This window comes from Pan paniscus, chromosome 6, assembly GCF_029289425.2.
Source record: "Pan paniscus chromosome 6, NHGRI_mPanPan1-v2.0_pri, whole genome shotgun sequence".
Taxonomy (NCBI): Eukaryota; Metazoa; Chordata; class Mammalia; order Primates; family Hominidae; genus Pan; species Pan paniscus.
Genome location: NC_073255.2, coordinates 89,432,145 through 89,446,564, shown reverse-complemented (window position 1 = coordinate 89,446,564; position 14,420 = coordinate 89,432,145). Strand labels below are relative to the sequence as shown.

Below are 14,420 nucleotides of genomic sequence, written 5' to 3'. Positions count from 1 at the left end.
GATCATGGCTCACTGCGGCCTCCACCTTCCAGGTTCAAGTGCTCCCCTGCCTCAGCCTCCTGAGTAGCTGGGACTACGGGGCACAGACCACCACACCCAGCTAATCGTTTTTATTGTTTGTGGACATGGGGTCTTGCCACGTTGCCCAGGCTAATAGATAGTGAACTTATTTTAAAGGAGCAAGAAAAAAATGTCCATCCGCACATGAATGGATAAAGAAAATGTGATATATACATACAATGGAGTATTTAATTCAGCCTTAAAAATAAGGAGATCCTGTCACTTGTAACACTATGATTGAACTTGGGGATGTTATGCTAAGTGAAAGGTCAAGGTGGGCGGATTATATGAGGCCTGGATATATGGGATCTTGCTAGGCTGCCCAGGCTGGTCTTGAAGTCCTGGTCTCAAGCAATCCTCCCACCTTGGCCTCCCAAAGTTCTAGGATTACAGGCGTGAGCCACCACGCCTGGCTGACCCTCACCTATTTTTTTGTTGTTGTTTGAGACAGGGTCTATCTCCATCTCCTCGGCTGGAGAGCAGTGGCTTGATCATGGCTCACTCCAGCCTCAACCTCCTGGGCTCAAGCAATGCTACCACTTCAGCCTCCCGAGTGGCTGCGACTACAGGTGTGCACCACCACACCCTGCTAATTTGTGTATTTTTTGTAGAGATGAGGTCTTGCTATGTTGCCCAGGCTAGTTTCAAACTCCTGGCCTCAGTCAATCCTCCCACCTTGGCCTCCCAAAGTGCTGGGATTATACGTGTGAGCCACCACCTCTGGCCAGCTCCCACCTGTTGATCAAAGGAGCATCAAAGAATTTGCAGCCTCCAGAAGGAGGTCATTTCCTGCCTCTGAGTCTCAGTTTCCACATCTATGAAATAAAGTTAATGATCCTTCACTCCAGGGTTGTCGTGAAGGCTAAATTAAGTTGTATTTGGAAAAATATGTGGGGCACAGTAGGTGTGTTTCTCACACCCAGAGTCAGAGTGTTTAGCAGAGGGTTAGTAGTTGCCTCCAGGGCATGAAGGGCTCTTCCTGACCCTAAGTGTGAGGAACGCTTTGGGTTAAAAGATTGTACTTTTCTGCGTTCAGCTGAAAGGTGGAGGGCTCAGTGAGGTGGCTCACACCTGTAATTCCAATGCTTTGGGAGGCCGAGGTGGGAGGATCACTTGAGCCCAGGAGTTTGAGAGCAGCTTAAACAACACAGTAAGACCTTGTTTCTACACACACACACACACACACACACACACACACACACACACTAGCCAGGCGTGGTGGCATGTGCCTGTAATTCCAGCTACTTGGGAGGCTGAGGTGGGTGGATTGCTTGAGGCAAGGAGTTTGAGACAAGCCTGGTCAACATAGTGACACCCCATCATCCCCCAAAATCATTTTTCTTTGTTTTAAGGCAGAGCCTCACTCTATTGCCCAGGCTGGAGTGCAGTGGTGTGATCTCACCTCCTTGCAACCTCTGCCTCCCGGGTTCAAGCGATTCTTGTGTCTCAGGCTCCTGAGTAGCTAGGATTACAGGTGTGCACCACCATGCCTGGCTAATTTTTGTATTTTTAGCGGAGATGGGGTTTTGCCGTGTTGGTCAGGCTGGTCTTCAACTCCTGGCCTCAAGTGATCCGTCTGCCTTGGCCTCCCAAGTGCTGGGATTACAGGTGTGAGCCACTGTGCCCAGCCACAATAAATCATTTTTTAAAGGTTAAATTTAACCTCATTTAAGTAATACATATAAGTCTCATCGAATAATTGAAGCCAGTTTGTGAGGTAAAGTCTAATATTATGTGCATTTTAATTCTTAGCGTTTAATTAAAGCCTCATAAGTACAAATAAAAACAGGACTTGCTATAACAGGTTGCCACCTATTTTCTTTAAAGATGACGAGCAGCATCTTATTTGCGTTAACACAAGTCATCCACATAACAAATATAGATAAGAAAAGTGGCCAGGTGTGGTGGCTCATGCCTCTAATCCTAGTACTTTGGGAGGCCGAGGCAGACAGATCACTTGAGGTCAGGAGTTCGAGACCAGCCTGGGCACTATGGTGAAACCCCATCTCTATCAAAAATACAAAAATTAGCCCGGCATGGTGGTGGGCACCTGTAATCCCAGCTACTTGGGAGGCTGAGGCAGGAGAATTGCTTGAACCTGGAAGGCGAAGTTTGCAGTGAGCCAAGATCATGCCACTGCACTCCAGCCTGGGTGACAGAGCGAGACTCTATCTCGAAAAAAGAAAAAAGAAAAGAAAAGAAAAGAAAAGTAAGGCACTTAGAGGGTAAGTGGCTTCACTCGGTACTAAGTAGGGGAGTGTGGATTTGAGCCAAGCTGTGGGTTCAAACCACATCAACACCTGCTATGCCTGACTGCGTCTCCACGCTGCTGGGAAGGTTGACTGAATCTGCCACTACCTCCCTGGGGTGCATGTGCTTACCAAACCATTGCATTATGTAAAAGGCGGTGCTGTAGGTTTTTAGTTTTTTAATTTTTATTTTTTTGAGATAGAGTCTCACTCTGTCACCCAGGCTGGAGTGTAGTGGCATGATCTTGGCTGACTGCAATCTCTGCCTTCCGGGTTCAAGTGATTCTCTTGCCTCAGCCTCCTGAGTAGCTGGGACTACAGGCCCACACCACCACGCCTGGCTAATTTTTGTATTTTTAGTAGAGACAGGGTTTCACCATGTTGGACATCATGGTCTCGGTCTCTTGGGCTCATTATCTGCCTGCCTCGGCCTCCCAAAGTGCTGGGATTACAGGTGTGAGCCACCGTGCCTGGCCTCTAGTGACCTCATTTTAACTTGATCACCTCTGTAAAGACTCTGGTTCCAATAAGGTCACCTCTAAGGTCTGGAGGGTCATGGCTTCAATACACGAATTAGGGGTGGGGGGCACACCATGCAGCCCATAATACTAGCGTATCTGGTTATGTTAAACTTGCTATAGCCACAGTCTCGCTGACTTGGATATGGTACCATGGGAAGGGCCCTTAAAGATCATCTTATCTGGTTGGGCTCAATGGCTCACGCGTGTAATTCCAGCACTTTGAGAGGCCAAGGCAAGAGGATCGCTTGTGACCAAGAGTTCAAGACCAGTCTGGGCAACAGAGCAAGATGCTATATCTACTACAGGCATGCACCTGTAGTCTCAGCTACTTGGGAGGCTGAGAGAAGAGGATTGCTTGAGCCCAGGAGGCAACAGAGAGCTGATTGTACCACTGCACCCCAGCCAAGGCAACAGAGACCTTGTCTCTAAAAAACAAAAACAGGCCGGGTGCAGTGTCTTATGCCTGTATTCCTAGCACTTTGAGAGGCAGAGGCGGGTGGATCATTTGAAGTCAGGTGTTCAAGACCAGCCTGGCAAACATGACGAAACCCTGTCCCTACTAAAAAAATACAAAAATTAGGCGGGAGTGGTGGTGGGTGCCTGTAATCTCAGCTACTCGGGAGGCTGAGGCAGGAGAATCGCTTGAACCTGGGAGGCAGAGGTTGCAGTGAGCCGAGATGGAGCCACTGCACTGCAGCCTGGGTGACAAAAGCGAAACTCTGTCTCAAAATATTAGGAAAAAAAAAAAGAGAGAGCCTCTTTTCCATCTCCCCGCCACAGAGTTGTCTTCAGTAATTTCATTCCCTTTTTTCCTGAGGATTCACTGGGTTTCTGGGTCCCAGAGGGGAAGTTCTCTTCAAGGTACAGAAACCACGACTCCGCAGAGAACCGCAGAGACGGCAGCATGACCAGACCCCGGACAGGTGTGGAGAAGCTGCTGGGCTGAGACTTGGGCTGAACTTCCGCTGCAGGTCGACTTATTCCCATCAGCACCAAAGCTGCTGGAGGGGGTCATCCACTAGCAAATGAAGGGGGGGGGGCGCGGCTTGGAGGCTGTTTCAGAAGGCCCCACTGAGCCACGGACTCAAGGCCTGGCCACAGCCCTCCCAAGTGAGGCCCAGATCATATTTCACCACGCTCAGAAAACCTTGTCAGCTCATTTCAGTCCACAGTGACTTTGTTTTCTTTAGGATCTCTCTTGCACTGTCCAACTCAGAGAATTTCAAATCTGAATGGATTCCAATGACGGAGCTAAATCAGGCCTCACCTCAGTTTTTAAATTACAATCAATAGGGCTGGGTCCCAGCATCTGTGTCTTAATGTTCCTCCATGTGATCCTCATGCTGAAAGGCTGGTATTTGAAAATCCCTTTTTTTGGGGAGTGAAGGGTTTTTTTTAGAGAGAGGCCTCACTCTGATGCCCAGCCTGGAATGCAGTGGTGGATCACAGCTCACTGCAGCCTCGAACTCCTGGCCGCAAGAAATCCTCCCACCTTAGCCAACCAAAGTGTTGGGATTGCAGGAGTGACCGCTGTGTCCAGCCAGGAAAGCCCTTCTGTTTCACTTGAATGATATTTCTGCAGCATACCTACAGCCATTGTTGTATTAAACGGCATCATTGCAGGAAAAGAAAAGGTGAGAGGTGACTGTTTTGCTTTTTTCTGAACATATCAGACCAAACCTGGGCTGTCTGGCACTTTTTTTTTTTTTGAGTCGGAGTCTCACTCTGTCGCCCAGGCTGGAGTGTAGTGTCGTGATCTCGGCTCACTGGAACCTCCACCTTCCCGGTTCAAGTGATTCTCCTGCCTCAGCCCCACAAGTAGCTGGGATTACAGAAGTGCACTCCCACGCCCAGCTCATTGTTTCTGTATTTTTACAGAAAAACAGACAGGTTTCACCATGTTGGCCAGGCTGATCTCAACCTCCTCACCTCTGGTTATCTGTCGGCATCGGCTTCCAAAAGTGCTGGGATTACAAGTGTGAGCCACCGCACCTGGTTTGCCCATTTTTTGACAATGTGTCAACATCATCTAAGATGGGCACTGCCTCAGTGTAGTGTGTCTAGACAAGGTGGCCGGAACAGAGAGGAATATGCATACCAGGCTTAAAGACGGGTTAAATCAGAGCTTTTCATTCCACAAAAGAGCAATTTTAATGAGGTCAGAACATGGATGTTCTAATATTTGAAAGCCTGTTAACTAGGAGAGAGAGAGAGTAAAGTGATTTGTTGTAGGAGGACACACCCAGCTCTGACGGTTTAAAGCATCATGAATGCAAATTTGAACTCCAGAAAAGCAGAGCTTCCTAACAATGGGACTTCCACAGCAATGGGATTTCCTCCCGCATTCAGTTTGTGCCTTTCCCATGAGCGAGAGACTCCTAGGAGAGCCGCAGCCCGTTAGGAAGCCATGTGGGAACTCATCCACAGGTTCTCTTTTTTTTTTTTTTTTTTTTTTTTTTGAGATGTAGTTTTGCTCTTGTTGCCCAGGCTGGAGTGCAATGGTGCGACCTTGGCTCACTGCAACCTCCGCCTCCCAAGTTTAAGCCATTCTGCTGCCCCCGCCTCCTGAGTGGCTGGGATTACAGGCACCCACCACCATGCCTGACTAATTTTTTGTATTTTTAGAAGAGATGGGGTTTCACCATGTTGGCCAGGCTGCTCTTAAACTCCTGACCTCAAGCGATCCACCTGCTATGGCCTCCCAAAGCGCTGGGATTACAGGTGTGAGCCACTGTGCCTGGCCGGAACCCACAGGTTCTTTGGATGGTCTCTGAATGTCATGAAACTCTTTTATATTTAATTAAAAGAAATTTTTTGACACAAGGTCTTGCTGTGTTGCCCAGGCTGGAGTGCGGTGTCATGATCACAGCTCACCGCAGCCCCTAACTCCTAGGCTCAAGCAATCCTCCTGCCACCTCAGTCTCTCAAGTTGTTGGAACACAGGTGCCAGCCACGACACCTGGCTAATTTTGTTTTGTTTTGTTTTGTTTTAGAGATGGGCTCTTGCTATGTTGCCTATACTGGTCTCGAACTGCTGGCCTCAGGCAGTCTTCCTCCCTTGGCCACCCAAAGAGATGGGATTACAAGCATGAGCCACTGTGCACAGCTGAGATTTTTCGACTTAGTCTTTTTGTACACCCAGTATCTTATAGAATATCCATAATATAGATTCATAAATAAACCATTTCCTTCAATGGTATAAATAAATAAACCACTGCCAAAAATGGTGGAATTTTCTGAGTTAAGAGCAATACATATGATACAAAACTTGATATATAGAGTTTCTTAGCCAAACTGGAGGGGCTGGCTTTAGGTGATCCGTGGACTCCCTGAAATTGGGGACACCATTGGAAATATGTGTGAACTCATGGGCAGTTTCCTATGATTTCCAGTCCTCAAAATATCTCTTGGACTCAAAGATGCCTTAGGGCAGAGGACGCGTGTACCCCCAGTACAGAATCTCGGACAGTGAATGTCAGTAGACATTCGGCAGAAAAGCTCTGCCAAATTGAGTGCTCTGATGTGACTTTTTCATCAAGTCAATGTTCCTGGGATCTCTTGTACATGATAATCTCACTCTTGTAAGGTTTCATCGTTTCTGCTTACCCTACTTTTCTTTCCCATCCTGATCCCTCTCCCACCAGACCGGACTCTGAAACGGGCATGTACAGAGAAGAGGAGACCCCAATACGCTTCAAGCTTTGAGCGGAGAGGACACAGCCTCTGCTGGGACAGGGAACAGAGGGATGCGGAGACCCTGAAGATGCTTTTGGACAGTGGTCTGAGGTTGGGACAGTGGCAGGAGATACCATTCACCCAGGATCTCCAGGACAAGAGATCAGCCTGGCAGTTACATGTGTTTTTGTTCAAACTAGTTGCCAGGTTGGCATGAACGATGACATCAGAGATTCCGACCTTCCTGATTGGAGGGACCGGACTCTGTCGGCACCTGGCAGTTCAGTTGGACAACAGTAACTTCTCAGAGCTGTTCTCCACTCCTGACTTCTCCCAGCCTCGAGAATTGATAACACACTCTTCTGGATCCCAGCAGTGTCCAGAAGAAGACCAAGGACAGAACAGAGACTAGGTTCGGTGAGATGGGACAGATTTTGGGAAAGATCATGATGAGCCATCAACCGCAGCCCCAGGAAGAGCAGAGCCCCCAGCGGAGCACCTCAGGGTACCCCCTCCAGGAGGTGGTGGATGATGAAGTGTCGGGACCATCAGGTGAGGGGACTGGAGGAAGAAGAGGTGGCATACGATTGACTAAGACGAAGGAAGGGGGCCAGGCGTGGTGGCTCACCCCTGTAACCCCAACACTTTGGGAGGCTGAGGCGGGCAGATCACCTGAGGTCAGGAGTTCAAGACCAGCCTGGCCAACATGGTGAAACCCCATCTCTACTAAAAGTACAAAAATTAGCCAGGCGGTAGTGGTGTGTGCCTATAATCCCAGCTACTTGGGAGGCTGAGACAGGAGAATCACTTGAGCCTGGGAGGAAGAGGTTGCAGTGAGCCGAGATCGTGCTACTGCACTCCAGTCTGGGTGACAGAGTGAGATGCTGTCTCAAAAAAAAAAAAGAGGAAGAAAAAAAGAAGGGTCAGAGGTCAGGAAGGAGAACCTGGGGAGGGTGTGTGGGAAGAATGGAGAAATTCAGGTTGGGTGCAGTGGCTCACACTTGTAATCCCAGCACTTTGGGAAGCCAAGGCAGGCGGATCACTTGAGGCCAGGAGTTTGAGACCAGCCTGGGCAACATGGTGAAACCCTGTCTCTACTAAAAGTACAAAATTGAGCTGGGCATTATGGCAGGCACCTGTAATCCCAGCTACCTGAGAGGCTGAGGCAGGAGAATAACTGGAATCCGGGAGATGGATGTTGCAGTGAGCTGAGATTGCACCACTACACTCCAGCCTGGGTGACAAAGCAAGATTCTGTCTCGAAACAAAAAAAAAAAAAAGAGGGACTCAGAGAGCCAGGGACCAGGGAAGGATATGAGGCAGTGTTCTGAGGACAGAGAGAGGGAAGAATGGGGAGGGGAAGGAGTGGCACATGGGGTTGAGCAGAGGAGAAAGTCAGAAAGGTGGCTTGGAGAAGCCAGCAGTCTGCGAGGCTGGGGAGGATGGAGAGTGGTTTGGGGTTTGGGGTCGGGGTCTAACGTGATCAGTTGCAGAAGCATTACACGGTGGCCTGGTTTCTTTACTCAGCCCCTGGGGTAGATCCCAGCCCCCCACGTAAGTCCCTTGGCTGGAAAAGGAAGAGGGAGTGTTTGGATGAATCTGACGATGAGCCAGAGCAGGAGCTCGCCCCTGAGCCTGAGGAGACCTGGGTGGCGGAGACGCTGTGTGGCCTCAAGATGAAGGCGAAGCGACGGCGAGTGTCGCTCGTGCTCCCTGAGTACTACGAGGCCTTCAACAGGCTGCTTGGTAGGAGGACACCCCAGAGAGCACCTCCAATCCTGTTCTTTCTAAAGAGGAAACTTCCAATAACCACACTTTTCCAATGGGAAAAATATGCCCCAGTGGGTGAGCTCTCCATGCGGGAGGACTCTGAAGTGATCACTCATGAGGGACACTTAGGAGACAACAGAGGATTAGGTAGACTTGATAAAGGTCGGTGCTTGGGATAAGAAAGCTTGGTTTTGGGCCAGGCGCTGTGGCTCCCGCCTGAGATCCCAGCACGTTGGGAGGCTGAGGCAAGAGGATTGCTTGAACTCAGGACTTTGAGGCTGCAGTGAGCTATGACTGCACCACTGCACTCCAGCCTGGGTGACAGAGCAAAAGTCTGCGTCAAAAGAAAAACCAAGGCTGGGCACAGTAGCTCATCCCTGTAGTTCCAGCTACTCGGGAGGCTGAGACAGGAGAATTGCTTAAACCCAGGAGGCAGAGGTTGCAGTGAGCCAAGATCAGGCCAATGCATTCCAGCCTGGCCCACAGAGCAAGACTCTGTCTCAAAATAAATTAATAAATAAATAAAAATAAAAATCAAATAAAGAAAAACAAAATCAAAAATCAAAAAAGTGGTTTCAGCTGTGCCCTCTGAAACTTAATGTTTCTTACCGACTTTTCTAAACCTAAGTGTTTCCATCCATAGTGAGGGATACCAAGGCCATGGTCACACCCTGATGTGTGACTGCCTCATGAGGAAATGATGGGAATTCCTTTATGACTCTGCAGTGGTCCCTCCGTGTCTGCTGGAGGGGGTCCTGGCTGATTCCCAGCTCTACATCCTGTAGATTCTCACACCCAGGGCCTCCTTCGGCCTCTTCTCAGGGGAGTCTCAGAGCAGGAGCCTCTCTCCCTTGCCCAGTGAAAGTCATTCTCCCCTCTCCCATCCACCTCACCCGCGGCCACAATCCTGAGACTTTCCCCCGGGAGGCACACTTCTCCTCACTGCCCTGCTGCTCCCACGGAAACCCTGTCCTGCTTCTCACGCTGATATCTGCTCTCTAATCACAGAGGATCCTGTCATTAAAAGATTCCTGGCCTGGGACAAAGATCTGAGGGTGTCGGACAAGGTAAGGTTGTTCTCTATGTAACTGTGTTCCTGTTCTAACGCACGGCCAGCGGGAGGGCGCAGCTTCCAAACCCACAGTTCTCCCTCCACCACCTCCCACCAGATGCTCCTACAGTTTGTTTTTGTTTTTGTTTTTGTTTTGTGAGACACAGTCTTGCTCTGTTGCCCAGGCTGGAGGGCAGTGTCTCGGTCTTGACTCACTGCAGCTGATGCCTCCTGGGTTCAAGCGATTCTCGTGCCTCAGCCTCCAAGCAGCTGGGATTACAAACGTGAACCACCACGCCTGGCTAATTTTTGTGTTTTTAGTAGAGACGGGGTTTTGCCCTGTTGGCCAGATTGGTGCCGAACACCTGACCTCAGGTGATCCACCCGCCTTGGCCTCCCAAAGTGCTGAGATTACAGACATCAGCACTGTGTCTGACCAGCTCCCATGGTCTTGAGTCTTGGCACCCACACATTTTTTTTTCTGAGACAGAGTCCAGCTCTGCTCCCCAGGATGGAGTACAGTGGCATGATCATAGCTCACTCTCACTCCTGGGCTCAAGCAATCCTCTTTCCTTAGACTCCTGAGGAGCTGGGACTAGGCACATGCCACCATGCTCGATGAATTTTTGAAATCTTCGTAGAAACAGGGTCTCGCTGTGTTGCCCAGGTTGTTCTCCAACTGTTGGGCTCATGTGATACTCCTGTCTCCACCTCTCAAAAAGTACTGGGATCACAGGCTTGAGCTGCCACTCCCGGCTATTCTTTGTCTTTTTATGATTTGTCAGCATCTCTCTCAGGACTCTGCTGGTCTCTTGCAGAGTGAATGAGTGGCCCCTGCCTCTCCTATGGGTCCTTTGGGATCTGAGCCCTGGGCCACAGTCTGGCTGCAGTCCTGAAGCTCCTGGGCCCTCTACTCTCAGCTCCTTGGGACAGTTCTCTGCCTGGCACACAAAAGACCCTCCTGACACCAGCCGACCTAGACACACCCCCTCCCAAGATCCCATCAGAGCCCACCATCCTGGGAGCATCACCGAAAACCCTTCCTCCGGCTTCTCGGATTTGCATCCGACCTTCGAATACCCCTCCACCCCGCAATTTCCACATGAGCACAGTCACCCCAATGCTGAGGTCCCTTCTCTGATGGGCAACCCCTCCCCAGACCCCCATTCCACTATCTCCACAATCTTCCTCTCCCAAGATGTGACCTCTCCCTCTCTGTGTTCCTTTCTCTCCATCAGTATCTCCTGGCTATGGTCATAGCGTATTTCAGCCGGGCCGGCCTCCCCTCCTGGCAATACCAACGCATTCATTTCTTCCTGGCTCTGTGAGTGGTTTGCTGCCTCCTATCCATCAATATCCAATGCCCTGGGACAGCGGGGGAAGTGGGATTGCAGCCTTTCATTTATTCTTTCACCTATTTGTCCTCTTTATTCTGTGTACAAAAAAGACAGGATTATAGTATCTTAGACTGTTGTCTCTAAAAAGAAACTCAGGCTGGGCGTGGTGGCTCAGGCCTGTAATCCCAGCACTTTGGGAGGCCGAGGCAAGCGGATCACCTGAGATCAGGAGTTTGAGACCAGCCTGGCCAACATGGCAAAACCCCGTCTCTACTAAAAATAGAAAAATCAGTCGGGCATGTTGGTGTGCACCTGTTATCCAAGCTACTTGGGAGGCTGAGGCAAGAGAACCCCTTGAACCCAGGAGGTGGAGGTTGCAGTAAGCTAAGGTTGAGCCACTGCACTCCAGCCTGGGCAACAGAGTGAGACTTTTTTTCAAAAAAAAAAAAAAGAAACAGGCAAACAAAACAAACTCCAATGCCAGTGTACAAATAAAAGAGTAAAACAGGCCAGGTGCGGTGGCTCACGCCTGTAATCTCAACAGTTTGGGAGGACGAGGTGGGCGGATCACAAGGTCAGGAGAGCGAGACCATCCTGGCTAACATGGTGAAACCCTGTCTCCACTTAAAAAAAAAAAATACAAAAATTAGCCGGGTGTGGTGGCGGGCTCCCGTAGTCCCAGCTACTCGGGAGGCTGAGGGAGGAGAATGGCATGAACCTGGGAGGCGGAGCTTGCAGTGAGCCGAGATCGCACCACTGCACTCCAGCCTGGGCGACGGAATGAGACTCCGTCTCAAAAAAAAAAAAAAAACAACAAAAAAAAAACAAAAAAAGAACAAAAAACAAAAGGAACCATGAACCGCTCCTAAGGGGAGAAGAAAAGGAGCGGAGGAGCGGACATGACACTTCCCCCAGCAAGCAGACGTTTCCGGTTCTTCTCTCTCTCTCCTTCCCACATCAACCGCAAAAGCCATCAACCTCCTCTGGGTTCCCGTGACAGAGGTCACAGTCCAGGTCCCCCTTGCATCACTCGAATCCACTGTCAAATGCTCCCTGCTGGGGTTTCCTGGAGTCTCTCCCCAAGCCAAGGGGCTTCCTAGTGCAGCCTGAACATCTTTCCAAAGCACGACAACCTCACCGCCCACCTGAACAACTTCCTTAGCTGATGTCTTTCTCTATCGAGGCCAGGGTCCACAGTGCCAATTCCACCCTCTCTACAATCTCTACAACCACACTGGCTCGCCATCTTGGTGTTTCCTGGCTTGGCTTCACTGCTCCTTCCAAATGCCCTCCACTTGACTTTGCATTTGTGTTTTCTGTCTGGGTGTCCCACACACGTGGTTCTGAAGGGAAGCACCCATTCCTTGAAGTCGGTTCACCCTACAGCCTCTGTGATGCCTTCCCTCATCTTCCAACTTCTGCATGCCCGTAGCTCTCCAGTTACATCCTATTATAATGTGACATTGGGATTAGGACATCTCCTCTGATTACTCCCAGTGCCATTAGACTAGATGCCTGTAGAAGGCAGGGTCCTGGCAAAGTATCAATGTATTCAATTGCTTTTTTTTTTTTTTGAGACAGACTTGCCCTGTCCCCTAAGCTGGAGTGCAGTGGTGAGATCATAGCTCACCGCAGCCTCCATATCCTGGGCTCAAGCGATCCTCCCACCTCAGCCTCTTGATTAGCTCCGACTACAGGGCTGTGCCACCACACCTGGACAGTTTTTATTTATTTATTTATTTATTTATTTATTTATTTATTTATCAAGACAAGAGTGTTGCTGTGTGTCTCAGGCTGGAATGGAGGGGCCCAATCTTGGCTCACTGCAACCTCCGCCTCCTGGGTTCACACAATTCTTATGCTTCAGCCTCTTGAGTAGCTAGGACTAATGGGTGTGCCACCGCACCAGGCTGATTTTTGTATTTTTAGTATAGATGGGGTTTCTCTGTGTTGACCAGGCTGGTCTCAAACTCCTGGTCTCAAGCAATCCACCTGCTTCAGCCTTCCAAAGCGCTGGGATTACAGGCATGAGCCACCGCGTCTGGCGTATTTTTTATATTTTTAATAGAGACAAGGGTCTTGCTATGGTGCCCAGGCCTGTCTCAAACTCCTGGCCTCAAGTGATCCTCCTGCTTCGGCCTCCCAGTGTGCTGGGATTCCAGGCCTAAGCCACCACTCTTGGTCACCAGTTGGGTTTTTGTCTCCATCCTGAAGGAGTGGGAGACGCCCTTGATCAGGTCTCTGTCCAGCAGAGCCCTCCTGAGGAAGGCATGGCTCTCTGCAGGGTGGGTGCCAGTCCTGAGCTAGGGACGGTCCCTTATCTTCCTCTCTGGGAAGCTGATCTCAGCCGGAGGTCTCTCCTGGTGGTGCCCCTGAGCAGCAACCTGATTTCTGTCCTCAGCTATCTGGCCAATGACATGGAGGAGGATGACGAGGCCCCCAAACAAAACATCATCTGCTTCCTGTACGAGGAGACCCGCTCTCATATATCCTTGCTCCATGAGCTTTGGTTCCAGTTATGCCGTTACATGAACCCGAGGGCCAGGAAGAACTGCTCTCAGATAGCCTTGTTCCGGAAGCATCGGTTCCACTTCTTCTGTTACATGCACTGCAGGGCTTGGGTTTCCCTGGAGGAGTTGGAAGAGGTGGGTGGGGCCTGGGGACGTGGAGGATGTGGGGAGGAATCGGGTGGGCTGGAGGCTGGACGAGGGGAGAGAGGGGTATCCTGGGGAGTCCCCGTCTTCTCAAAGCGCGTTTGTTTTTCCAGATCCAGGCTTATGACCCAGAGCACTGGGTGTGGGCGCGAGATCGCGCCCACCTTTCCTAGAGCTCCAGGGACCGTGGAGGCCTGAGGTCATCGGCCTGAGAGAAGGTACATCTGCATCCTCCGGGGTAAAGGCAGAATATTGGGGTCTATTTCGGAAATCCAAGGAACCCAATTGCTTGATCTGGCTTCAAGCCTGGGCAACGTGGCGAGATATCCCCTCTCCACAAAAATACAAAAATTAGCCAGGCGATGTGGGAGGCATCTCTACTCCCAACTACTCAGGAGGCTGAGGCAGGAGGATCGCTGGAGCCTGGGAGGTCGGGGCTGCAGGGAGCCCTGATCCTGCCACTGCACTCCAGCCCGGGTGACAGAGTGAGACCCTGCCTCAAAAATAATCATAAATACTGAGTTCGGGGAGGTTCATTATGATTGACGCACTTGAGTTACCGATTTGGGTCGAGGGTTCAGTGAAGCTTTGGTTTACATCTTGTGCAGCTAACCATGTTGAGCACAGAGCATGAGACTTCGTCATGAGGAGGGAGGATTATGGATTAGGCTTCTGGACTCGTGGTTCCTGATGTTGTCACATTAGAAACAGATCTAGCACGGTTACAAGTTTAGATCTGAAGTGACACAAAAGGCCCCAGCTGTGATGAAGTCCAAAGCCACATTCTCTGAGGGTGCCCTACTCCCTGGGAAGACCCACCCAAAGTCCTTGCTATGAAGCAGAGCACTGGGGCTGACCTTGGGTGTATTAAGTTTTGGAGTCAGGGTCACCAAAGTGTGAGTTTCACAGTTGAACACGATGGTTCACAAGCAGGGTATAGAATGAAAGGCAGGAGATAAAATTGCACTTCTCAATTGCTCTGAACTCTAGCTAGACTTGACATGGGACGTGAATAACCTTCCTGTCTAGAGAGCTGCCTCCTTGAGGTGTGACATTGTCTCTCTCACTTCCAGAACACCGGACCCAGGGGAGATGTGGATTTT

General features: G+C 50.2%; 2 protein-coding genes across 2 annotated transcripts in view; one reads left to right on the top strand and one right to left on the bottom strand.

Annotated features, from left to right (window-relative positions):
• The window catches only part of LOC129398329 (putative postmeiotic segregation increased 2-like protein 1), a 48,487-nt gene that overhangs the window by 27,277 nt on the left and 6,790 nt on the right, over positions 1-14,420 (bottom strand). The gene's annotated exons all lie outside the window — the stretch shown is intronic.
• LOC134728394 (speedy protein E12-like) lies at positions 1,487-13,490 on the top strand. The gene is made up of 5 exons (XM_063605850.1): positions 1,487-8,251; positions 9,284-9,342; positions 10,565-10,650; positions 13,065-13,308; positions 13,431-13,490. The coding sequence occupies exons 1-5, from the start codon at positions 8,182-8,184 to the stop codon at positions 13,488-13,490; spliced, it is 519 nt and encodes a 172-aa protein (XP_063461920.1). The 5' UTR covers positions 1,487-8,181.